Here is a 27,757-nt window from a genome sequence, read left to right on the forward strand (position 1 = left end):
ACCAAACTCGAAACAACTCATTAGAGGGTTAGTGGACAATAAAAATTAACATGTTCAGAGGTGACACAATCATTCTTAACACTTCGGACATTGCATAAAGTTACTTGGACATTAATGGATCAAAGAAATTCATCCAACATAGCAAAAGAGGTAATGCGAAATAAAAGGCAGAATCTGTCAAAACAGAACAGTCCGTAAAGATGAATTTTATTGAGGCACCAGACTTGCTCAAATGAAAATGCCCAAATTGAATGAAAGTTGCGTACATATCTGAGGATCACGCACGTAAATTGGCTTAATTTTCTGAGCTACCTACAGGGAGGCAGGTCGAAATTCGTGACAGCAAAGAAATCTGAAGCTGCGCAGTAATCCAAATCTAGTATGAACTTTACTATCAAAGACTTTACTTGGCACAACAAACACAAAACTAAGATAAGGAGAGGTTGCTACAGTAGTAAACAACTTCCAAGACTCAAACATAAAACAAAAATACTGTAGTAAAAACATGGGTTGTCCCCCATAAGTGCTTTTCTTTAACGTCTTTCAGCTAGGCGCAGAAAGTGTATATCAAGTATTATCAAGAGACGAAGCATCAACATTATTTTCACAATTTATCCCATTGGGTATCTTAGATGCTCCCTTATCTATAGTGGTTTTAAGAGTTTTATCAATTTTGGGCCTATAATAGCTTTTTGGTTTAGCCCCTTTAGAGATATACATGAACCTTTGCTCCTTTCCCACATAAGCTCTCTCTCTAAACTTTATAGATGAAAAGGTTGAACCCAATGTTCCCATAGCCTCTTCTATTTCACTAATCCTTTGGGTTTGATTATCATGAATAGCACAAGATTCTAAGACGGCGATTCTCTCATTAATTCCACCTAGAGATTTATCAAGTTCATCAGTTTTATCAAGTAACATCTCCAATTTAGTTTCAACACTCGGAAAAATTTTCTCTATGGTTTCCAATTTTTTCATAACATCCTCAAGAGAGGTTTCAATTTTAGTTTCATTAACAGGTGGTGTTCCAAATAAACTCTCAATAATGCAACTAGCTTCTAAAGCGGGAGCGCCTAGGAAGTTACCTCCCGCGAGACAATCAAGAACATATCTATTCCAGCTAGAGATACCAACATAAAAATTCCTGAGTAGGATAGTGGTGGAGTGTTTCTTAGTGCACCTACTATGAGCATCACTAATTCTATACCAAGCATCTTTTAAACATTCTCCCCCTTGTTGCTTAAACGAACGAACTTCAACTTCAGGATTACTCATTTTAGCAATAGTAAATAAAGCAAACTAGATAAAAATAAATGCAAGTAACTATTTTTTTTTTGTTTTTGATATAGCAAACAAGATAGTAAATAAAGTAAAGCTAGCAACTAATTTTTTTGTGTTTTGATATAATGCAGCAAACAAAGTAGTAAATAAAATAAAGCAAGACAAAAACAAAGTAAAGAGATTGGGAAGTGGAGACTCCCCTTGCAGCGTGCCTTGATCTCCCCGGCAACGGCGCCAGAAATTTGCTTGATGCGTGTAGCTGACACGTCCGTTGGGAACCCCAAGAGGAAGGTGTGATGCGCACAGCGGCAAGTTTCCCTCGATAAGAAACCAAGGTTTAATCGAACCGAGTAGGAGTCAAGAAGCACGTTGAAGGTTGATGGCGGCGGGATGTAGTGCGGCGCAACACCGGAGATTCCGGCGCCAACGTGGAACCTGCACAACACAACCAAAGTACTTTGCCCCAACGAAACAGATGAGGTTGTCAATCTCACCGGCTTGCTGTAACAAAGGATTAACCGTATTGTGTGGAAGATGATTGTTTGCGAGAAAACAAGTAAAACAAGTATTGCGGTAGATTGTATGCGATGTAAAGAATAGGACCGGGGTCCACAGTTCACTAGAGGTGTCTCTCCCATAAGATAAAAGCATGTTGGGTGAACAAATTACAGTCGGGCAATTGACAAATAGAGAGGGCATAACAATGCACATACATGTCATGATAAATATAGTGAGATTTAATTGGGCATTACGACAAAGTACATAGACCGCTATCCGAGCATGCATCTATGCCTAAAAAGTCCACCTCCGAGGTTATCATCCGAACCCCTTCCGGTATTAAGTTGCAAAACAACGAGACAATTGCATTAAGTATGGTGCGTAATGTAATCAACAACTACATCCTTAGACATAGCATCAATGTTTTATCCCTAGTGGCAACAGCACATCCACAACCTTAGAACTTTTCGTCACTCGTCCCGCATTCAATGGAGGCATGAACCCACTATCGAGCATAAATACTCCCTCTTGGAGTTAAGAGCAAAAACTTGGCCGAGCCTCTACTAATAACGAGAGAGCATGCAAGATCATAAACAACACATAGGTAATAACTTGATAATTAACATAACATAGTATTCTCTATCCATCGGATCCCGACAAACACAACATATAGTATTACAGATAGATGATCTTGATCATGTTATGCAGCTCACAAGATCCAACAATGAAGCACAATGAGGAGAAGACAACCATCTAGCTACTGCTATGGACCCATAGTCCAGGGGTGAACTACTCACTCATCACTCCGGAGGCGACCATGGCGGTGAAGAGTTCTCCGGGAGATGAATCCCCTCTCCGGCAGGGTGCCGGAGGAGATCTCCAGAATCCCCCGAGATGGGATTGGCGGAGGCGGCGTCTCAGTAAGGTTTTCCGTATCGTGGCTCTCGGTACTGGGGGTTTCACGACGGAGGCTATTTGTAGGCGGAAGGGCAGGTAAAGAGGCGGCACGAGGGGCCCACACCATAGGTCGGCGCGGCCGGGGCTCGGGCCGCGCCGCCCGGTGTTTCGCCACCTCGTGGCCCCACTTCGACTCTCCTCCGGTCTTCTGGAAGCTTCGTGGCAAAATAGGACCCTGGGCGTTGATTTCGTCCAATTCCGAGAATATTTCGTTACTAGGATTTCTGAAACCAAAAACAGCAGAAAACAACAACTGGCTCTTCGGCATCTTGTTAATAGGGTAGTTCCAGAAAATGCATAAATACGACATATAATGTGCATAAAACATGTAGGTATCATCAATAATGTGGCATGGAACATAAGAAATTATCGATACGTCGGAGACGTATCAGCATCCCCAAGCTTAGTTCTGCTCGTCCCGAGCGAGTAAAACGATAACAAAGATAATTTACGAAGTGACATGCCATCATAACCTTGATCATACTATTTGTAAACATATGTAATGAATGCAGCGATCAAAACAATGGTAATGACATGGGTAAACAAGTGAATCATAAAGCAAAGACTTTTCATGAATAGGTACTTCAAGACAAGCATCAATAAGTCTTGCATAAGAGTTAACTCATAAAGAAATAAATCAAAGTAAAGGTATTGAAGCAACACAAAGGAAGATTAAGTTTCAGCGGTTGCTTTCAACTTATAACATGTATATCTCATGGATAATTGTCAACATAGAGTAATATAACAAGTGCAATATGCAAGTATGTAGGAATCAATGCACAGTTCACACAAGTGTTTGCTTCTTGAGGTGGAGAGAAATAAGTGAACTGACTCAACATAAAAGTAAAAGAATGGTCCTTCAAAGAGGAAAGCATCGATTGCTATATTTGTGCTAGAGCTTTTATTTTGAGGTGGTGGAGTCCACCATGGACACCACCCTCCCACTTGGTTGGCTGGTTAGGGTTGGTGGAGTCCAACCGGGACTCCACCTTCCATGGTGATTTCTTCCAGAAAGTTCTAGAACATTCTAGCGCCTTCCATACATGCACCGGATCATTTCCAAACTTGGAAAGTGACTTCCTATATATGGATCTTATTCTCCGGACCATTCCGGACCTCCTCGTGATGTCCTGGATCCCATCCGAGACTCCGAACAAACATTCGAACTCCATTCCATATTCCATATCTACTTAAAATGACATCAAACCTTAAGTGTGTCACCCTACGGTTCGTGAACTATGCAGACATGGTCGAGACTCCTCTCCGACCAATAACCAATAGCGGGATCTGGAGATCCATAATAGCTCCCACACATTCAACGATAACTTAGTGATCGATTAAACCATTTACATACGATACCGATTTCCTTTGTCACGCGATATTTTACTTGTCCGAGGTTTGATCATCGGTATCTCCATACCTCGTTCAACCTCGTCACCGACAAGTACTCTTTACTCGTACCGTGGCATATCATCTCTTGTGAACTATTCACATGCTTGCAAGCTAATCAGACGACATTCCACCGAGAGGGCCCAGAGTATATCCATCCGTCATCGGGATGGACAAATCCCACTCTTGATCCATATGCCTCAACTCATACTTTCCGAATACTTAATCCCACCTTTATAACCACCCATTTACGCAGTGGCGTTTGACGTAATCAAAGTACCCTTCCGGTATAAGTGATTTACATGATCTCATGGTCGAAGGACTAGGTAACTATGTATCGAAAGCTTATAGCAAATTGAACTTAATGATGTGATCTTATGCTACGCTTAATTGGGTGTGTCCATTATATCATTCATCTAATGACATAACCTTGTTATTAATAACATCCAATGTTCATGATCATGAAACTATGATCATCTATTAATCAACAAGCTAGTTATACAAGAGGCTTACTAGGGACTCCTTGTTGTTCACATAACACACATGTATCAATGTTTTGGTTAATACAATTATAGCATGGTATGCAAACATTTATCATAAACTCAAAGATATATTATAATAACCACTTTATTATTGCCTCTTGGGCATATCTCCAATAGTTCACTCCCTCAAATGCGATGAGGAAACATTGAGGTAGGTCAACTTGCAAAGTAGACCGAAGTTCGAATTAATAATTCTGGTCCACCCATATACTTTCTAATTGATCCACCTTGGCCCGATGCCCTGGCCGAGAGAAAGAAAACCCCAAATTATTTTTTCAGAGCTGGAGGCAAAATAGTCCAAATACATACAGACAACATACGTTGCCGCCACCCGCTCAACACGTCCACGATCCTGCATCTCGATGTCGCCAGCGGCTTCCACCGCTGCAGTAGTGTGAGGGTATCACCGACGTCGAAGAAAGGGGAGTTTAGAGGGAGCCCGAATGGGGGCGGTGGACCGGCGGAGGTTGTGGCTCAAGCCTTTCCCTGGGATACAAAAACTGGTCAATTGGATACCTAGGATCTCTCCATATTGTGGCCCGCACGAACATTAAAGCGTTTCTAGGTTAGGCCCGCTCGAAAGACGGCAGTTTTCGTGGAGATTGACTAGGGTACACGTGTGAAGAAGCGTGGAAGATGCACAAATAACTACGTGCCACATAGGTACAGTGAAAACCTATACTTGACAATACCTACCTGAATGTGCAGGTGTAGAGCAGGCTGAAGCATTGGCTTGCCTCGAGGCATCGAGGGGCTCAAGCATGTTAGAGCACCTCCGCTAGCGCGCTTCAAACATACGCTGATAGGTGCGCCGGTAGGGCTTTGTGGGGTGCACCAATTGGGGCTCCTTAGTTTAGGGACGGCCATCCCATACCGACACATCCTATAGTGCTGGCCCCCCAAATTTGATTTTACATTTTCACCAAATTTTAACATTTTGCAGCCAGTAATTTACAATGTTTAAACATATAAATTATTTCACACACATAGTTTAAAAATACAAAGTAAATCATCCATACAAGCATCAAATAAATTGCAATCTAACAAGTTCATGAATCATGGAGCATTTCCTCTCCTCACCCACAAATTCTCAACTAGATCATTCTATAACACATGCATGAACAAATGCGCCATCATCTCATCGTTCTGTCCATCACGGCAATCCGCCGAATACCTTGTGGGCAGTGGGTGCTGGGTAGGAGCCGAGGGAGACGACAAATTCGGAAATGTGGGATGTCGGAGATGTTAGCGTTCGCAACGACGTCTGTTTCAGGGTGGGCTGGCAAAAGTCAGGCACGATCGAGGGAGGAGGCTGCGTCAGTGGCGACGGCGATATGGAGGGGTGGAAGGCGGATCGGGAGGGGCAGAACGGGTGGAGAATGGGTGGGTTTGGCTGCCAAGAATGTCCCGCGGGGTGAAATCCTACGTGGACGGGATTGCCTGCGCGCCCGTTTGACAACCCACGCGAAGGGGCCGGCACGCGGTTGCCGGCGATTGTATTGGACTCTAAAACTAGCTGGCTAGTTATTGGACGTGTCAGTGTGGCCTAAAAACTCTCCAGACCTCTAAATCGCTATTGGGGTCGCTATGGGGTGCGTCGGTGAAAATGTTCTTATTGACCGGCGATGTTGGTCTGCTATTATTGAGCCTGATTGTAGTCGGGTGATGCAAGCTATTGCTGCTAATTCGACAGATCGTCCTACAAGATACGAGAGATTTAGAGACTTCATACCGATATTTTTATTCGTAAAGTTGACAATGAGTGTAATAAAGTAGCCAATAGTTTAGCACAGATAAGCCTGAGTCTTGTGGAGTGTTACGTTGAGTCGGCGTCGACCTGCGTGTTGGCTCTGATCGGCTAATGACGGATGATAGTAAAAACATTATTGCCTAACTAATATAGTTTTCTAAAAAAAACTACATGCACGCGGCAGGAAATTAGTTTTGTGCGGTCAATCCAGTGTATAGTACTTTATTTGAGTGATGATGGTGTGCTAATATTTTTTATTTAGGGATCTTATCGATTTTTCAGTACAGTACGTACTTTTTTTTAGAATAAGCGATTTTTTACTAAAACAGGAACCACTTCCTACGAAGACTAAGATGGGCTTCGTCTCTCCTTGTTGATTAGCCCGGCCCATCACGTACGCTGTTGCTCTTCAGGCCCGGAGTAGCGCTGAACCGTGGTGAAGACGTAAATACCCCTGTAGGCGGGTTCTACACACTACACAGAAAAGCCAGGGATTTGGAGGGAGGGAGAGGGAGAGCGTGGCGAGGGTTTGGGGAGAGGGCGCGGCGTGAAGGCGAGGACGAGGCTTGGGATCGCGATGGCGGCGAGGCTCGTGGCCGCGGCTAAGGTCGCCTCTCGTGGGGCTGCATCCTCTGCGGCGAGGCCGCTCTCCGTTCGGTTCGGGTCACCACCCGTGCCGTCCACCTCCTCTGCGCACCGTTTCTCGGTGAGAATCGAGAGGGATAAATCTACGTATTCGTTCGAGGATCCTAGATGGCGCAGTCCAGATTCTCGATTTGATATGGTGAATTTTGCGTTGCAGATTCGACGGGCCTTCTCATCCGAGGATCGAGTTCAGAGTGAAATAAACGGACTCAAGCACGAGGTATCCCCCTCCCTCCCCCCCTTTTTAATCTCAATGCACCCTGCCTTACCTTCAGGCTCCAGTCTCTAAATTCACTCGGAATACATATCTGACCCTGCAGATACGAAACTGAAAAATTCAGTGTTCCATTCATGTGTGTGTGATAATAATAATATTTCTGTTGCATTGTTGCATCCACCTCTTATTACTGTGTGTAGGGATTTTAAATAGTCAGTCAGTTGATGAGATTTCCAGCAATCGACTCGTGTCCCGAATTAATATGCTGACAGCGGTTGCTCTCTTGTTAATTCTGTAAATTTTGTTTACTGTTGGCTAGTTATCCTGGCCTTTGCACGTGCATTTCAAATGAGGCAACTCATGATATTAAGATTATTCGACCCACTATGTTAACAGTTGCTTGCCATCTCCATTTTAAATGTTCTCATCTGGTTCTGTACATTATAGATGCATAACATTGCTTTATCAACTTGCTAAGTATGAAGATTTGGTGGTACACTTGATGCTCATAGATTTAGTTGCTTTATCTGCAAATCACATGGACTTTGTTATTTTGTTTGAAAATTTGGTGGTGCACTTGATGCTCATAGATTTTTTCAGTATTCTAGAGCTAAAGATGAAGCTCATCACTTGTATTTAAGTGTTACATTGCTTCACATGAACTCTTATCATGTTTTTGCAGTTATAGTCTGAGCTTGCTTGTTACTTCTGTTGCACTTGAATTCTTATCATGTTTTTGCAGATCTAGTTCAATATGCAGATTGCTTATTGCTTAGTTTTGATGATTGCTCCTGATATCAGTTTATCTGGTCACTAAATTAAGACTAGCATAATAATCAACCCTGTCATTAAATGCCTCCACGGATATCTAGTCTAACTAGCTGGTAGTCACCGCCATCTTGTTCTAGGAGTCATCAGTTGTCCATAAATTTTTCCATAGGAAGTGGTAACTGCACTCTGATTATAATCATTGCTGATTTCTGATGCTATCTTTATTTCCATTTACAATTGAGGTGTTTAGGTATTGCCTACACTGCATCCCTGAGATGCTGAGTGATAAGATGAATTGCTGATACGTCATTTGTTCTTGGTAGAAACATATGCATGCACTATGGTTGCTTTATCAACTTGCTAAGTATGAAGTTCCATCTCAACTTAAAAGTTTCTCTTTGTCTGAATTAATTGGTGTAAGTGTGTAACAAAAGAAGCAATAGAATCTTTTTTTAAGCCTCCTAAGGAATTGGCAACTCGTGCACCTGACTCAAAAATCTACAATCATGTCTCTGAAAAATCCAGAAGAAATATGCCCTTGCCTCCTCAGGCTCCTCGAGGTCCGTGCTTGTTGCTGTCTGTAGAGGATGCAATCTTCCCTTTTTTTTCATCTTGGTGATTGAGGCCTGTCAATATTTCCAATCCTCCAATTCTTTGCTTCTCCAGCCATCAGCTGGGACATTCAGAGGCATGCATATTTGTGTATTCTATTTTGTTTTTCTCTGGTAATTTTATTTCTCCGATTCCAGGCTTTCTGCTTCACTGCCTTAGATTGTCTATCTGAACATTGCTTGCACTGATAACAACTAGAAACATCTAAGTTTTGCAGTTGTTAATCTTGGTTAAGCTGGTTTTATAATATGCATGTTCACTTGGTTTCTAGTAATTTTTATTTTCCTGAACTCAAGTGCATAAATAATATAACTGTTGCAAGAACAGAAGTGCCATCATCATTCCCACAAACATACAATGCATATTTCAAATTGGTATCTTGACTTTTTGAAATTTATGCTATGATAGGTGTATTTGTGTTGCACGGTTGCTTGCACCAACCTCTTATTATTTAGGCTTAGGCCTGTTCTTACCGTACAATTCAAAAACATTTACAGATTGGGGAGCTAAAACTGGCGATGCAGTGCAGTGAGGAAAAGCAGAAGACGTTTGAAGCATCAATGAGGTATTATATTTTGTTTTCCATGCTCGTACATATGTTTATGCTACTCCCTCCGATCCATAATATGTGTTGGAGATTTTGTACTAATCTAGTACAAAGTTTGTACTAAGTTACTGGCACTTTTTTTTGGATTAGAGGGAGTAATATGTGTTCTTTATTCCAGGTCAGAAATCCATCAATCGGAGGTTGCAAACCTCAAGACAACTTTAACCCTTATCGGTCTCCTGTGTGGATATGCCTCAGTCATGATGTGCCTGTACCAACTCACTCCGTCTGAGGCTGAGGCCCCCGGCATTGTGCTGGTCTAGGTATATCCTTAAACCCTCATCACATTTGCGTTTGGGTTCCAGTATAGTTTGGCATTTACAAATTTGATATGTCCTATCATTTCAGTTCTTCAGAGGCAACTCAAGCTCTGCTGGGAACTTCAAAACCTTTCGCAACTGGCCAGAGCAATATTCAGTTTTGTATTTTGTTACCAATGTTACTGCTCAGAAGTGAACGTCTCTGCACATTATGGAACGGCTCGGCCATTTTTAGGTTACCTCCCTTAGAAGCTCTGAAGTGACTGTGTGGCTGGTGAACCTTCTGTGTCCAGTTAATATCTGCCAAATCTGACGTGAAGAGTAATTCTGGTCAAATTTAGTGCTGTTTTAGACTAATGTGCTTGCATCTCTTGAGTTTATTCAAATCGTGAAATGTTGAATGAAGTTTATTTCTAGTAGTCTATATTGGATTGGAGTGGTGCACCTTTTGAATCACTCCACTTATTGTGTACAATGCATGGAAAATTGAGTTTTTTTTTTGGTATATGATGTCTTTACTGTGTTTTTGGTATTATTGCTCATCCATTCATAGAATTTACTAGTTTCATGGTAATATGTTATTTTTCATTCAAACTTCTCTGAATCTTAACACATTTATATTAGGTGAAATTATTAATTTATGAAATATCAACCTCCGTATATAATATGATTCATTCACAGCCCTATAGGTAAACACTTAAAATGCAATTGTCAAAATCTAGACAAATCTATTCCCTACAAAATTCTGGAAACGCTAGATGGTCTAAGATGGCATCTTGAGATTCTTTTATTTATCGTATGATGCAGTTTTCTCCTTCACATGAAAACTTGCACATGATAAAAAAAGGTGGGTAAGCCTCTCAAAAAAGGGGGCTAAGTTTGGTGGGCTTCGTATATATCTCTATGGCAAGTCACATTGTATTGAATTTGTGTACGTATCCTTAGTTGCCATTATTTAGGTCTATCTCGGAGGTAGGAACGTAGTACTCTCTAGGATAAACTTAGTTGGGTTGCAGCCAAGCACATTGATTGCAGCTTGAATTTCTATGAACCTATGGTAATATGATTGTTTTTCTATGTGGCCACGCGGCTCACTCATGAACTTTTAGCTATTTCGAAGTGAATGGCAGTTGATGATTGTATTTCTAAGCATTGAAATTTCGAATTTTTTTATTAAAATGTCAAACAAGTTGGTAATGTAGATTTTTATTTTCATGTAAACAAGCAAAGCTGAATTTGTTTTTTGGAGATGCACCATTTTTCCTTACTTTTGACACAGTTTCATCTGGCGCAGGTTGTAGTTGAGTCTAACTTGAAATGCTTGAATATGTGGATAACTAAGTGTCCTAGATGGCTACACCGTTATCTTATAAATTTAGTTACACGAAATGGCTGGAATGGTACATATATGTAGAATTTTTTTTCAATATGATGTGTGCAGTTATCGCAAGAGTTATATGGAGAGTCTTGTGAATAACTTTTGTTTTCAGTCACAAAAGGATATTATGGTTCAGATGGGATTCTTGGGAGCAAGAACAACCTATAAAGGCACCAAGGAGTGTATACTCTATAAAAAAAATCAAATTCATCTTCTCTCACATGTGGTTACTATGTTGGCCACTTTTTTCTCTTGTAATTGTCCATGTATGGATATACCTATGTTAAGATAAGCACATAGTTTAGTGTTTAAGCTCGATGAAACATGTCTGGTATTATTTCTCGCTAAGACTATAATGATGTAATGCATACATGGGCACATCATTATTCTGAAATCTCATGCTCGTAACCATATTAGCTGATATTATACATGAGATGTGGGTTAACGTCTTATGTCCTTATACTATTTATTTGTCTCCCACACTAGCAACGATGCATGGGTGCCCATTGGAGTAAGGAATTGGAATAAACATGACGTTGTGCGTGATATTCGGGAAAACAAAGATGTTTCACATTGTTTCATTACATGCCAATCCATGAAATTTTTGTGCAGGTTTCTAAAGCGCGATGAAACTAGATGAAATAATTCAGCATGAATCGCAAAGCGCCAAATCAACAGAAAAATGCACGGTATTATTGTGCAAGGTAGGAACCCCGCCTTCGGATGGGCATATGGTAGAGATGACCTTGTTCACAGGTCAATATGCGTATGACCTCTCAGTTGGCCAGCCTTGATGTGTTGTGAGTCCAAGAGGACTGACTGATGAGCTCTCATGCATCCCACATGTCGTCTGCCAGTCTCACCGATGTCTCCTTGTTAGGACTCGGTGGTCCAGAAGCTCTATGTAGGCCTTCACGAGTCTTGACCACATGGGAGCGATAATTTACCACACTCTCACTATATGAGTTGTCGGTTAGTGAACCTAGAGACTGTTTGGAAGACAAGAGGGTCGATACGGGGAGTGAATCATGATGTCACATATGTCAATGTATCTAGGTCGAAATTTGGTGGACCGTGGCAACGCACGGGCATTCAACTAGTCTCCTTATGTTTCCTGTACTTAGCGAAGCTGTAGGCCGCAACGTGCGTTTGAGTTGTAAACTTGACCATCTCTGACATCTATAATATCTATAAAGTTCATCCCCACTATGGTGCATTTAATGTTTGCAAGGTCAAATCTGATGAAGCCACATCACCTTAATTGTTTCTATCCCTCAGATTTCAAATGTATGATCACTAATTAGCCATCCTAGCGTCCCATCTACAGCCGTGATGAGACTGACACGCTTTTCCTTACTCAAACAATGGCAAGCTCACTGCTGCTGCTTCTGCTCCCCTAACGTGCACCCTTAATCACAATCTCATACCTCTTCCTGGTCTTAATTGGACTCCCTTCCTCTCCCCCTTCCCTCTTTTAGGCCTTGTTTGGTACTAGAGTTTTAGTGGGGATTAGCGGGGATAATCCGCTTCAAACTTTAAATCCCCACTTATCCCCAATACATGTTTGGTGTTAGAGTATAAGAGAGTTTAATCCCCACTTATCCCCACTTATCCCCACTTTCCCTCCAAATTTTAGTGTAATTTTTTCAATCCCCAATACTCTACCCCTACCTAGTGGATTGGGGATGGGGTTTTGTGGGGATTGGGAGACAGCAGAGAGTCACCCAATACTCTAGAGTATTATCCCCACTAATCCCCACAAAAACACTAGTACCAAACAAGGCCTTATAGATTCCACTCAGCTAGCACATCCTTCCTTCATTTCCCCACCCAGGCAATCAGTGTGGTCACTGTTCATCCATCTCGAAAATCCGCATCAGTAGTGGTAACTTATACACTCAAGCATCTTCTTTGCCCCCATGGTTGATTACCATATACCGACTGGCAACTACATTATGGGGCTGCCGATCCTTCTCAACTGATTACCATTTTGTTGTTGTCCCTTCCATCCGCCGCCGCTTCTCCTTTCAGCAAATACTCTTCCAGAGGCAAGTCAAAAAGGTGCATGCGGTGGCTGCTTGAACACCTGAGCTTCCCAGCAAACAAGTTGCTTTAACGATGTATGTCTGGCCTCCAATTTCATGATCTGATTGGGTTCTCCAGAAGGAAGCGCTTGGATTTTTTTTTATACCAAGCTATTGTTATAGTGTGTTCTGGCAAAAGCAGTCATCGACTAAGCCATGGATTCAGCATTTTCTTTTGCCACTGAGTGATTCTTCTACATACAATTGTTTTCTCCGGTCATCTTAGGATTTCTTTTCCGATTAAAGTTCTACTTGTGGTGAAGTTGATTGCGCCAGCAACCCAAGTCGCATGAATATAATCATGTACAACTGAACTTCAGTACCATACTTCTAACAGGTTTGTTACTCAAAACACGTTTTCCCTGTTTAGCATGCCATAGATTCCTTTTACCGCTGCTCGCAATCTTTTTTACTTCCGGTAATTATTTGGATTAAGTACCATACTGCTTAATCTTGAGCAGGAGTGTTGTACTATCATTTATATGTCATCTTATACGTTGATTTCAGAATCTGCCCTACCCACTATAATATGATGTCTGGCACAGCCTTTATCTTCATTTTTTTTAAACGAATGTCTTTATGTTCATTGCAATTTGCAAGAAGCAATTGATAAAATAGCACCTTTTTGTACTATTCCTCCGTTCTTCTCTGAAGTCCACATGATTAGTTGTTCTTACTAGCGTTTGGAAGAGTTCAACTGGATTGTACTAATGTGTGTCAAAACTTATTTGCTAGATTCTAACATGTCAAGAACTTTTCTCTTTGCTAACTGATTCGTGTTATAACTTATACGTGTACAGATTCTCTGTTCTGGTACAGTTATTTAGCCTCTTGGAATTTCAAAGAGTTTGATTACTGGGTTTAGTTGCACATATCAAGCAAGCTGGAACTATTTATTTTATTATTCTGTGCGACTAATGTCCCATTAGTATGGTATATACGAAGAAGATTAATTACCGTGTTAACCATATCTAAATGAACAAATATTTTAATGACACTATCTTCATAGATCGACTCTTTTCATGAATCCCCTATCAGTTTTTCATGTACTTGCTAATTTGCACGTCTACTATTTTCGTTATAAGCAACTTTTTCTATAATTTCTGCAGCAACGCGCGGAGTATCATTTAGTTATTATTAATTTAAAGTCCGACAGTGATTACCTTTTATCCAAAAAATCTAAAGTGTAATTCGCAAAAAAATAAATCTAAATTGTATTTTCATGAATGTCGCTCAAATAAAAGACCCGCTATATTATTCTACCCCTTAATCTGGTGCACACGAGACGTAACTGTGCATCTTTTATCTCTGGAGATTTGCTGTCGGAATACACCTCCTGAGTACGTTTCCGTAAACGTAGAAGGAATACGTAATCAAGACTCTAGACCTAGCGCTGCATTACCTCCACATCCCTTCGGCTCGTTGAAGCTGCCGCGGCGGCTAGTAACAATTGTTCTCGTGCTTGATCCGATTCCGGAATCGTAATACGATTCGAGCTCCACTACGAGGCGGATTACAACTCTGGTCTCAGTTTCGCGTGTAATTTATTTGCACTATAAGAAATAAGGGGCACAAACAAATCGATCCATCGGTCTGTCCAGATTAACTATTGGGGAACCGAAGATTTCTTAGAGCGCTTTATTGTTCGTAAGCCAAGCGATCGATTTGCGATGGCCTTGCGATTCTCACTGAAGAAAACCTGCTCCTCGTTGGCCAGATCGGGAGCCCTCTTCCATGCGTCTGCTCCAGCAGCCGCCGCCCGACCTATCTCGGTACGTTTATACTGTCCTTCACTACTTTCTTCATTATTGTTCGAAAGAAAATCTCTTATATTTAGTAGTACTAGTTACTGTTATCTTCAGTTGAATACCATGCCAAATAACGGAATATATGTTGTTTTCGCACATGATCGATTTAGTTTCTGATATTTCAGGATGGTGTTAGAACGCTCAATAATGTCTGTCGTGGAGTTCTCCAACTCCACCCAAGTTCGGTGATGCCCAATAATATTGGGCTTTGTGGCCTTGTAAGTGACTAAATGTATTTGCTTTACTCTCTTATGCGTTAGGGTGCTATAGTTAGGTGATAAGAGAAGCGAGCTACAAGCTGAATGGCCCATAGTTGTGATAGTGGACATTCCTCCTTTACTGAGGCTAGAGCTCATATTCAAATTTCACTAAGAAAAAAAAACATGTTTCAACTGATAAAATAAATAAATTACTGTATTTACAATCTTGGGCTGCCATTTATTTGAATTCTGAAATTTATGTTTTTGACATGTTTTTTTATTGGTTCTCTAAACGGCCAAAACTGACCCAGCGTGTCTCGCCTTTTCAAGTGAGTCCTAGATCTCCTATCCAAATTTCAAATGCAAAAAGAAAGCATGATTCGACTGATAAAATGAAATAACATAATGTTGGAACTGGCATTAATCTCAATTCCCAAATGTATGTTTTGACTATCTTTTTTCTTGGTTATACTCTATATAGCCAAAACTGATCAGTTGTGTCTCTCTTCGTTAAGTGAGTGCTAGAGCTCCTATCCAAATTTCAATGAAAAAAGAACATTCCTAAACTGGTTTAAAAGAAAAGTAATTTGATGTTGTAGTTTCTCATTAATCGCAATGCTCAAGTTTATGATTTGATTAGTTTTTTTATTGGTTATTACTTCTAAATGGTAAAACTGACATTGTACCTCACCTTCTTAATTCTTTTCAGAAACTACTAATATTATGTGTATGTTTTGATTGTTTATCCTGCCTAATGAATGCAGGCAACAAGGCACCTGAGCACATCTCCATGTCCTCATGCTGCTGCTGCAAAAATAAGCTGCCCCAGAACTGGTATGCCCTCAATAAATATAAACCACATTAAGTCAGCATCTGTCAACTCGTCTAGAGGGGCCCTGCGAACTTATTCATCCAGGGCAACCGTCGAAAGCGAACTATCACAGGCAGCACAAATGGCAGCGTAAGTACTAGTTCATTATCTCTTTTTACTTATTCCACTGTATTTTTATTGGGATTGTCTATGATTTGTGCTTTATATTTCCTCTACGGTGTACTTTATCATATATTCAAAACAAATTTGACTCATCCCAACTGCTGGGTTCAAATGTCAATACCTCAGTGCAAAAGGTAGCATATGCATATAGGGGTAGGAGAAGAATTCAGCATGCAGCGACCCTAGGCGTCCAACTTTCCGAGTGTTGTGGTATTACATTTTCTATATGGCCATGTTTCTGTGTGTTCCAGTCTTTAAATAAGTCTAGATACAGCACGAACTTCCTCTGTTAGTTCATGCTAGTACAGTTTTTTCTTGTTGCCTGACAGGTCATGTTTGTAAATAGAGATTTTGAGTGTTGTTGGCACATTCTTTTCTGATGGAAAATCAGTTCCTTGTCCAGGTACTACATGTACCATGGTAGAGCTGTGAAGGTGTCTTACACATGACATGCTCACAATTGTTTTTTTTTCTGGGGGATGGTCAGTTGGCTATGATTGTTGTACCACGAAGCACACCTTTATTGCTTGCCAAATGGCTGAGCAACAGAATATGAGATTAGTTTCCTCCAAATAGTTGGGCTTGACTTTTGATGAATTGAGGACTCACTTGAACAATATTATGTATTTATATACGAGCATTTTGCATGCCATTTATCAAGTTGTGCCCACATCAATACATCATATATTTTAATGAGCATCCTAGAAGTTCTTGCATTGACTTGCACCCACCTGCCAATTTCCTACACCCCATACTTCAATTTACTACTCCCTCTGTACCATAATATAAGACCATATTATAAGACACTTGGCAAACCAAAACGTAGGAGTAAATGACAATGGTAGTACATATGGTCGGATCTTTAAGAGGACAACTAATTACAAAAATGTGAAGTTTGGGATATATGCATATTTAACCTTGTAAAAGTTTATCCAGTTCATCAAATTTGTTTTTCGTTTTGCAGGTCAGGAGCTAGCTATCGGAACTTTTTGAAGGGTGTTAGGCTCGCTGCCTGTGCTTTGAGCTTGGTATGGGCCATCACTATTTACTCTGTGTGGTCAAAGCGCCGCAGATGTTCTTGCAATGGTCTACGTGGTTGCAATGGTCGCCGCGGCCATTCAAAATCATATGAAATCAGGAGGTGCTATACTTCCCTCTGATTATCTCGTGACCTGCCAGATTTGACTTGAATCTCTTCTCCTGATTAGATGAGATCATGTGAGTGCAAGTGGTATTTGAGTGTTTTCTATGTGGCTTGCAAGCCTGTAAGTACATTGTGCTTTTCTGTAATTAGTCAGAAACTACAGATGCTAAAAAAATGTTAATCTCGCATATCTTGGATTTACATGTGCAAATTGCAATGTGCTGCCCGAAATACCAGTAGACGTTCTTCCCTCATAGCAGTCACCTTTCAGAACTGTTTAAGTACAAGACTGCCCTAATGTTCGCAACATTTACAAGAAAGCTAAACAAGCAGTTGGATTGACTTGGCTCTTCAACCTCACAAAAACCCCATCTCCTGCATCGCTGCCCACATTTCTCCCCTCTACTCTTCCCGCAACACTAGAACACTCATCCAGAAATGGTCTTCTGATCGTACTTCCTTCGGCCCGCTAGTAAATGTCCTCCCCTTTGTGACACCACCATCACATCACTACTTCCTCCAATGGTGGAAATGAGGTCCATTGTCTTCCTATTTTAAATGGACACCGGCCTCTTATTCAGCCATGTGTTGTCCCCCGAAGACAGCAATAACCTCCGATGTCTCCCGTTGATAAAAGTACCATCGTCACCGCCCACCACACCGCCTACCCCCAGCCCCCACCCCACCCTGCCAGCGTTGATGTATGATTGGAAATGTGTTAATTTGTTTCTAGTTCCACATTGGTCTATGATTGAAGATTTGTGCCTATACATAATATCGCTCAAGAATTATGTGCAGGCAGGAACAAAATTTGTATGTAGGTTTTCGGTTTGTGCTGCTGCGCTTGACTGATTTTTTTTTTTTTGGCTTTTGTCATTTTACTTACCTCGTAGCCTCTTGTATCCTGAGGATATGTAATATTACCCTCAGCTCTTGTGCTCACTTTTACATATACTCATAATGTTTTCCTGGCTGTTATTATTTTACATTATGTGGTAACCTCTCCGTAGCTATAGTCCCCAGTTGAGAAAAAAGTTTTCCTCGATCTTCCTTTTTTGTGTCTTGGCTGCTGCACATAGTATTGTTGTATGGTTTGGTGTCTTTGTTGTTGACATCGCTCTTAATCTAGTGAAAATCGTGTTTAACTTAATTATGAATAAAAATATATAAGTTGAGATTAATCAATTGTCCATCATGTGTATAGTGTGTCATACACAGGTGTCCATGCTAATTTAATCAGCAGTTGGACAATATATTATATTACATCATACAAGGGTATTTTAGACATTACATATACAGCCATCAAAAGCTCTTTCACCAAACGACAAACCTATTTATCCACCGGTTGCCTTATCGTAACTCACTAACTCTTAGGTTAAGAAAAAAACTCACTAACTCATGCTACTTAGGGTGTCTAATAGCCGGAAAAAAACGCGCGTTTTCATACGTGGCTTAGGGTGTTCCTCGTTTCTTTGCTAAGAAAACCAAAATACAGTTTTTTTCCCGTTTAAGAACAAAAATAAAACGCAATATATTATTTATTAAATAAAACCAATATATTTTTCATTTTCTAAACAAGATTGACACTATAAAAGAAGTTACTATTAATAACCGCCAAAATTCGTGGTAAAGGAGCTTTTTCATGATTAAAGAGTCATTTGCTATCTGTTGTTGAAGCCTCATCACTAAAATATCTACCACAGATTTTATGGTTCGTGGTGGATATGTTTACACCAACCATGGAAATTCTTGTTTTGGCACATGTGATTTTAAGGCCTATTTGTGCCCTATATGCTTCATCAAATTTTTGAAAATCCTTTGGCAGCCTGGCCCATATGCTAATTGGGCTAAGTTTGGCACCATATATTATGACCCATTTTGACTCATTTACAACTAGCACCACGGGCTAAGTTACATGCGGCGCTAACATAATAAGATCATCTCGCACATAAGTTGAGATTTGCAATTGTTGAAAGGAAAATAAATGAAATATTACATCAACTGAAAAGTTTTGAAAATCATTACAAACATTATAGTTTAAAATAGGTGCAAATTAATGAAGCGTGCATTACAGAGGCATTGCCATATTTAAACAAGGTTTTGTTTACGGAGCTTCGATATCAGAACATATAACACCTAGATTACCATGAGAGTTGCAGAGGATATTATTAAGTACATGCTCAGTCTAAGCTTGCCTATTTTTTGGCTCTTGTATCTCTTCGAGTGTTAGGTGATTACTTCATCCGTTTTCTCTATTTGTTCTTGAACTATCAATTGATTGGAGTATATATCACCAACCACTCTTCATGTTGGAATAACTAGAACATTCAATGTCATGGGCCTATGCAAGCAAATAGGCACTATCATTCTTGCTCTCTGAAAATGACATCGACTTGGTGTAGGGTTCTTCCCTTCTACCTCCTTAGCTTGATTTGGAGTCTGAAACTAAGAAAAAACAAGCCAAAACAACTTTTCCAGCTAACACGACAATGTTCGCTGTCAAAGAATTTTGAAAGTCAATGGTTTGATACAATGAGCGAGCAATCAACCATAGCGTCTCATACATATCTTTCTTCTCGGATATCTAGAACAGTCGACGTTGTGGACCGCTGCGAGCATTTGCCAATGTCAGGGCTACTATGTGGAATGACCGCTATACTGATATAGGGTTCATGTTTGCCTTCAGGATTTCTATCTTTATTCACAGGCTGAAACCAGGACAAAACAAGTTACAATAGCATACCGGTAGTGGAAACCACTATTTTTGTAGTCAAAGAATTTCAAAAGCGCAAGTAGCCTAATATAAAAAATCGAGCAATCAATCCGAATGCCTAATGCAGACTAACGAAACTAGAGTGTGACAAACATGAATATAATGAATTAAGTAACTAGCCATTTTGTGCTACATAAACTAGCAAGATAATTGCACAACGAAATCTAGCAATTACAGCCAAAAGAGGTGCATGTGCTTACTTAAGATCCTTATAATTGGTCAAGATGACCAACATTACCCATAAAACAAAATGAAGAATTAAACATTGTATCTCATATGAACTAGCCAGATCATGGTGTACGTAGTAGGAGAAACAATAGTTAGATCTCCATGTCCTGAAGGTTGCACTATTTTAATCATTCACTACCTAATATAGTGACTCAGAAAAATAAGGAATTCATAGATCCATTGTGTGACGCAAATAGACTACGTTCATTTCATATAAATAAGATGTCAAAAATCTTCCTTCATATCAACAACTAGTTCATTTTAATTTTCTAGCCATCAGTTTAATATAAAAACTAGAGGAGAAACAAAGAAACGAACCTTTTTTTGTCAAAAATAATATCTGGATGCAGCCAAAAGTAGCACAAACTTTGCTTTATGATGCATACAACTATTGGATTTTGAACTTCTAAAGATGGCATTGGATTAATCAATCAGTGAACTAAAGTCTCTTAGATAAAAAAGGAAATATGCTCATTAGATCCATGAGAACTATGGTAAAATGTGGCATGATTTTATTTGTTTTAATCATCAGTCAACTCAGTAAATCGAATACCAATTAAGCAATCAGTTGTCTCATATTAAACTAGCAAGATCCTCTTATTACGTATGGATGAAATCCAGCAGGCATGGCGGTCCATATGTATATATGTTAGATCCCATCGCAAAATGTGTCATGTTTCTAAGCAATCAAACATTTCATGGCTCATATAAAGTGTCAGAATAAGCAGAACATAACATTGATCTAATCATGAACCAACCAAAAATAGAACAAAGAAGAAATAGAACCATTCTGTGCATCATGTAGGTAGCTAGCAGTAAAATGAATGCACCAATTAAACACTATGTGTACCATATAAACCTTTGGGTCATTTCAACATGGCTATTCTATGTATATAGAGAGTAAATGAGATACAAACATGTTTGAAATGATAAAGTCTTCATGCAGCAATACAAAAGTGGCATGTGCTTGCGTGATTATAGGAGTGATTCTCTATATTCCCCGAGAGTTCCAATATCAAATAGTTAGTGTTGCAGCTTTTGAAGAACAAGATTGACATAGAATTATAATTGTAGTAGTGTGATGAGTTAAAATGTGTACTATAAGCTAGCATCACAATAGCAGGCATGAAATAACAATTGGTAGTTAGATAGTTTATGATGAACCATACAGAAATTATAATGCAATTACTTGTTGTAGTGACCTCACCTGAAAAAGTGAGAGTCTCTGTGCAACCGTGCTAGTCCCTGGATCGAACTGCTAGCACACACAGTTTAAGATGAAATATCAAGTAGCAAGGTCTTCATTACAACCTAAGATCCATCGGAAATAAAATAGTTCGATACAAGTTGCATAGCTCTCAGGCTAGCGCAAATTCAGAGTTTAAAGCAGCAAGGAAAACATAAAGCATGGAGCCATCTTCCTTCATGAAGCCACAGGCAGACATGTTGGGCAAAGACTCGTGAACCTAAACAAACATCTTCAGCTAGAGGAGTAACCTGCAACATAAAACATTACAGCCCGAAGGTCAATACATTTGGAATTGTATTGGCAAGATGACACTATGGTGGACTCAAGTGGCAACCTAACACATACATGATCATTTAGCTGGTAGAGCTCAGACATATTTGCATAAAGCCAATTTTATCCTATCATTTGACAAATCATTTTCTTTCAAACTAATTAAGCGGTACCATTGATAGACATCAATGAACCTAGACACCACCGATAAACATAAGTGAGCCTTCCTATTGCATATGATCAACTTGGTTTGGGCGACCTACCCCTGCAGACACAGACCATAGACATGGCACGGGACCTGCTAGCCGATAGTCACTTGCACCAATTATCACATTCCATATTCACCCATCAAGTTTTATTTAAGAAATTGGAATGAGGAGATCTTCGAACAGGATCCTTGTCAGTTCGCTCAAATTGTCCGTAACCGGGGACACGGCTAAGTACATAGTTTTAACACTCTGCAGAGGTTGTACAAATTTACCCACATGACCTAGTCTGCTCTTCTTCCATGATGCACATTTTTCTTAAATGGATAGATGTTGACTAGGACAAGACTTTGCCGAAGTAATTCCCCAGACCATTCTCTACGGACCGTACCAACCTACATTCCCCTACATCATCTGTCACGTAGGATCCGGGTTCTCACAACATACTCCATCAAGCCAGAACCCATATTAGCATGTGGCTGTACGGTAGCTAATGAGCAAGGTTGCCTACAATGGGTTGCCTACAATCTCTTTGTTCTTGGGTGGTCGTCCACAAGTGCGATACACACGACCGCCATAGACATGACTCCGGTGTAACCACTCAACATAAACCAAGCAATACCAATTCCATCCAGGTAATTCATTAAACTTAGTTGTTTTTCCATAACTCACTAACAAAATCATTTCATAGCATAGCTGAGCAACAACTAAATTTAATGGCGACAAAGTAAGTCAAGTAGGGGTAGCTAGACTACTGGGATTGCATAGCAAGCATAAAACCGTACACATGTATAATACAAAAATCTCTATTGTGCATAGATAAAAACTGGGACTTTTGGTGTGTGTCACTTGCCTGGATAAGGTGGAGAGCTGTGAAAGGACACGGATGTCGCCTAGAGGGGGGGGGGGGGTGAATAGGCGGTTTAAAACTTTTACGAGATGGGCTTAACAAGTGCGGAATAAAACTAGCGTTTACTTTGTCAAGCCCAAAGCCTATATACTATTGTTCACCTATGTGCACCAACAACTTATTCTAAGCAATGGTTCACCTATGTGCACCAACAACTTATGCTAAGCAATACAAGCAAGTATGTGATAGCAAGATATATATAACTTCAAGCACGATGGCTATCACAAGGTAAAGTGCATAAGTAAAGAGCTCGGGTATAGAGATAACCGAGGCACGCGGGAGACGATGATTTATCCCGGAGTTCACACTCTTGCGAGTGCTAATCTCCGGTGGAGAGGTGCGGTTGCTTAGTGCTCCCGAACGCCACAAGAGGCTCACCTTGAGGTGTGGTTGCTCGATGCACACCAACGCCACAAAGGCCTCACCCCAAGATGCGGTACTCACACCACACACCGAACGCCACGAAGGCGCCTCACCTAAATCTCCGGTGACCCTCGCCACAAAGGCCTAGGTCACGATTCTACTAAGGGATTTCCTTCGAGGCGGAAACCGGGCCTTACACAAATATTGGAGCACACATCCACAACTTAATTGGAGGCTCCCAACAAATCGCCACAAAGGCCTAGAATCCGTCTAGGGTTGCAAGAACCCAAGAGTAACAACCTTCTTGCTTTCACCACCACGAATCACCGTGGAGAACTCAAACCGATGCACCAAATGCAATGGCAAGAACACCACAAAGATGCTCAAGTCCTTCTCTCTCAAATTCCAACAAAGCTACAAAAGCTATTGGGGGAATAAGAGAGGAAGAACAAAGAAAGGAAGATGAACACAAAATTTCTTCCAAGAACTAGATCCAGAGATTCCCTGACAAAGAGAGAAAGATGATTGGTGGGATTGTAGATCTAGGTCTCCTCTCTCTCTCTTGTCCTCAAATTTGAGCAAGAATCATGGAGGGATTTGGGGTAGGAGAGGCTCTCAGATCTTGGCAATGGAGGAGAGCAAAAAGTGTGTATGAGCCCTAAAAAACGAGAGGAGGAAGAAGAGCTATTTAAAGGGCTGAGGAATTCTGCCCGTTGGGCTCGTCCAGGGAGAGAGAGGCCGGCAGTACCGGCCTGCTAAGGCCGGCAGTGCCGCCAGCAGGAAAGGCGAGCGGGCGCGCGCAAGCGAGCGAAGGCAGCGCGGCACGCAGGCGAGCGAGCGCGCGCCCGGGCCTGGCGAGCGGCGCGCGGAAGGCGGCGGAGCAACGCGCGACTGGGCGGGCGAGCGGCGCAGCCTGGCTCGAAGCTGGGCCGGCCCGGCAGTGCAGCGCGCGGGAGCCGGCAGTGCCGGAGTGGGCCGAGCGGAACTGCCGGCCCAGTAAGGGCGGTAGTGCCGGCTGCCTCCCCTTTTTCTTTTTTCTATAAAACAAATAGAAGATAAACTTCAAAAGATAATATCTAGAGTTTGGAAACTCCGATCAAGACGAAACCAATTTTGTTGGAAAGAGGACAACAAGAGCTACCCAACAAGTTGGGGTTGATTTTCTATTATTTTTAGAGGTGCAACACCTCAACATGAGAAACCGAGAAAATCACCAAACTCGAAAACGCAACAAGTGATTTATGCGAAATCCGTTTTCGATGAATTAGAGCTTGTCATGAGAATAAACACAAGCTCTAAAATATCACATGGATAAGATCCAAGTAACAACCAAGAAAGATGATGCAAGGATGCAAAGGTTTGAGCTCTCTCCGAACGATACGATCGTGTTACTCACTCGAGAGCCCTCTTGATAGTACGGCAATTAATCTATAAACCGATCTCCAACTACACCAAGAGACCGGTGAGAAAGAAACCCTATCAAGAACACACCTTAACCTTGCGCATTCCACTTGAGCTTGATGATGACGGTCTTGACCGCAACAAGATGGAACGCCTTTCTTGATTATGCTAGCTTGATGAAGTCATGCGAAATGCTCCCCCATACTCCACTATGGGAGAGCTTCTTCTTCGGCGCATCTTCACATATCCATGATCACCATGTGAATGGCAAGCTTCAAGCATAAGATCTTTTCGAGTTGGCTCATCTTGAACTTGCACTTCATTTCTTCATTCTTCATCATGTTGATGTCTTGAAGTAACTTGAGGGCTCACTTCATCTTCATCTTCAAGACATACTTGACACTTGATATCCTTCATTAATTTCTTCTTATTGCAACCTTGAAGCCACCATATGGTTCAAGCATTGCCTATGGACAACACCTACAAATATAACTCAATGCAAACATTAGTCCATAGGGATTTTCATTAATTACCAAAACCACACATGGGGGCTCCATGCACTTTCAAGTTGGCACAATCTTCACAAGCACAATTGTTGCAGTCGGCACAATCACAATCTACAATCCGATAACATTGCACCATAAGCACAATACAAGATACAAATGCACAAACATAGACATGAGATGCATATGAGGTTTACATAAATTCACTTCATTTATTGTTCGCTGGTTGTCACTATATGCATGATGTCATGGTCAAGTTTTACGGTGGGTTGGATTATTGCGAACCGTCTATGTCGCACTAGCGAAGGGCAACTACCATTAATTGCAAATGGTATTTTGGTACAGTAGACAAATGATGATTTTGGTACTATTGGACATAGGGTTCCATTTACAAGCATATGCGGAAAGAATCACTCGAAAAGGGTATGTAGATCTCATTTTACGGGTAAAGTACTCCGATTAAGCATTTAAATATGAATGATTTTCAAAGTTCTGCAAGTTCACATTTTATGGTTCCATAATGTTCCTTGTATTTTTAGGATTCTAACGGTATAAAGTTTGTGATGTTTGGACAAGCGGATCTCTGGTTATGAATTTTATAAGGCGCGGACTATCGAAACCGAGATTAAACGCAAACTAGGGTGTGTCCCTGAACATGTGGTGCTTTCTCATTGGTTGATACCCCTTCGTCACGGATCACGCTTGTGGCGCCGAGGTGGAGGGTGATGAGGCAGTGACGAGGCACGTGGCGGCAGCGAAGGAGCTCGCCGGCGGCGGCTCAGATGGCGGCGGCGGCCGCGTTGCCGGCGTTCCCCGGCGCGTCTGAGGCGTGGACGATGGGCGGGGCGGACAGGCGCGTCGGATGGGGGCGGCGGAGGGGCTCGGCCCGGCCCGAGGCGGCGGCGGCCAGCGGCTGGAGGCGGCGCGGTGGTGGTCGGCTCCGGCGAGCAATCGGAGCGGCCTGGAGGCGTATCGGGAGTGGGGGAAAGGGGGAAAAGGGAGAGAGGAACGCAGGCTTTAAGGGGGCGACCTCGGTGCAGAGAGGGGAGATGCTGGGAGGTGGCCGGCGTCCCAGCGCGTGCGTGCGTGGGCGGCGGTTGAAGACGAAGCGGAGACGGGCGGCTGGGGCGCTCGGGTGGGCTGGAGGCGGCCTGGCCTGGTCGACCCAATTCGGGTCGGCCACCCTTCTTCTTCTTCTTCTTTGTTTCTTTTTTCTTTCTCCCATCTCTTTCTCTTATTTGAAATTATATTTGGAGCACCAAAAAAAAATTAGAAAATGCAAATGAGGTATCGATGGAAACCTTATGAAAAGGCCTTCATTTTGGAACCATTTTTGAAACAAAATAAAATAATTTTAAAACCAAAGTTGGCATAGATGCCTAAGTAGCTAATAGCGCCATATTGGTTTTGGGGGTTTGAAATGAATTTAAAATTGGATTTTTCCTATAAATGCAATGATGACATGATGCTTATGAATGCAATGCATGATTTTTCGAAATTTTAAAATTGGGATGTTACACTTGTTGAACATGTAGAACATGGAAAGACAAAATATAAATCAACAATTCGTCATGAACGACACAATAGAAGACAGTTACAGTCATTGCTTTGTATGAACCAAATAGAAATTATAATGACATTACTTGTAAACTAGAAATGCAAATAAATGTGTAAGTTACTTAAAAAAATCATGAACTACATTCCTTATATTATAGCAAACCAGATAGATAATATAGGGGCATATCTCGTGAAATTATAGAGCAGAGAATGCAAATCAATACGTTAGTGACTTAAAGTTTTGCTATGAATGACACAATAGAAGGCAAATTACAGTCCTTGCTTGGGACAACCACAAATAAACTACACCGACATGACTTGTGAACTTAAATGCAAACAATATGTGAAGTGAATTAAATTTGTCATTAACTAAATATTACTAGCAATTTACTGCCTGCTGGTTAGGATGAACAAGATCGAAATTATAATAGCATAATTTGAACTTATAGGGCGGGGACTGCAACCAACAATTTCAGTGACTTGAAACTTCCCATGTAATACATATTAGTGTCGTAGTGTAGTATATACCAAATTGAAATTATAAATTTATAATGGCATAACTTGTAGAGAATGGATTGCAAACCAAATTGAAATTATAAGTTTATAAATTTGCCATGAACTACTACATAAGAGAAAGCAGTAAGTGTTGTTATTTTGGACGAATCCGGAAAAATTACAATGGCATGTTAGTATAGAGTCAAATGCCTTCTATTTCTTCAACTGTTGTCAACTAAACACTGAACAACCCAGTAATGTTAATAGCCCTGGTAGGGACCAATGCTGCCATCAACTCATCCCAAGTGCGGCCCTGAGGCAACGCCCGTGCGTGTAGCGATCCCAGCCGACAGAGATAGGCCGCACGCATCATTCTCTCTCAAGGAATACCATCTGTCTATTTCGCACTGCATTCATAACAGGAAAGCAGCTGCAGCAACAAAGACCAAGACAATGGCTCGCAAAGTTAGCCACATATCTCGAGCGCAATGACCAGCAATTAAACAGGTAGAGGCAGGTGATGGAGTATAATGTTCCGCTGAGACACAACATAGGGCACGTACCGTTGAGTGAGACCGATCAATCTTACTAGCGTTCAACGCACGTGTTAGCTGTTGCCATTGCGATTTAAGATTGATCGGTTTTTAATCCGGTTTGATGTTGCC

General features: G+C 41.2%; 1 protein-coding gene and 1 long non-coding RNA gene across 2 annotated transcripts; both read left to right on the forward strand.

Moving 5' to 3' along the window:
• The first annotated feature begins 7,018 nt into the window (after nucleotides 1-7,018).
• On the forward strand, nucleotides 7,019-9,960 carry LOC124659471. Its single transcript, XR_006989591.1, has 5 exons — nucleotides 7,019-7,123; nucleotides 7,220-7,282; nucleotides 9,160-9,227; nucleotides 9,388-9,532; nucleotides 9,618-9,960. It is a non-coding gene; the product is annotated as an uncharacterized LOC124659471 (long non-coding RNA).
• Nucleotides 9,961-14,398: 4,438 nt separating this feature from the next.
• On the forward strand, nucleotides 14,399-17,348 carry LOC124667617. Its single transcript, XM_047204880.1, has 4 exons — nucleotides 14,399-14,763; nucleotides 14,925-15,017; nucleotides 15,764-15,960; nucleotides 16,958-17,348. Exons 1-4 carry the CDS (start codon nucleotides 14,662-14,664, stop codon nucleotides 17,151-17,153), a joined length of 588 nt encoding a protein of 195 aa, XP_047060836.1. The 5' UTR covers nucleotides 14,399-14,661; the 3' UTR covers nucleotides 17,154-17,348.
• Nucleotides 17,349-27,757: the final 10,409 nt, after the last annotated feature.

The sequence above is a fragment of the Lolium rigidum genome, chromosome 6 (genome assembly GCF_022539505.1).
Source record: "Lolium rigidum isolate FL_2022 chromosome 6, APGP_CSIRO_Lrig_0.1, whole genome shotgun sequence".
Lineage (NCBI taxonomy): Eukaryota > Viridiplantae > Streptophyta > Magnoliopsida > Poales > Poaceae > Lolium > Lolium rigidum.

Excerpts from the sequence above, each read along its gene's own strand:
- LOC124667617 (XM_047204880.1), top strand. The coding sequence starts at position 14,662 with ATGGCCTTGCGATTCTCACTGAAGAAAACCTGCTCCTCGTTGGCCAGA. Across the intron at positions 15,018-15,763 it reads ATATTGGGCTTTGTGGCCTT|GCAACAAGGCACCTGAGCAC; the intron begins GTAAGTGACTAA and ends TAATGAATGCAG. Across the intron at positions 15,961-16,957 it reads CAGGCAGCACAAATGGCAGC|GTCAGGAGCTAGCTATCGGA; the intron begins GTAAGTACTAGT and ends TTCGTTTTGCAG.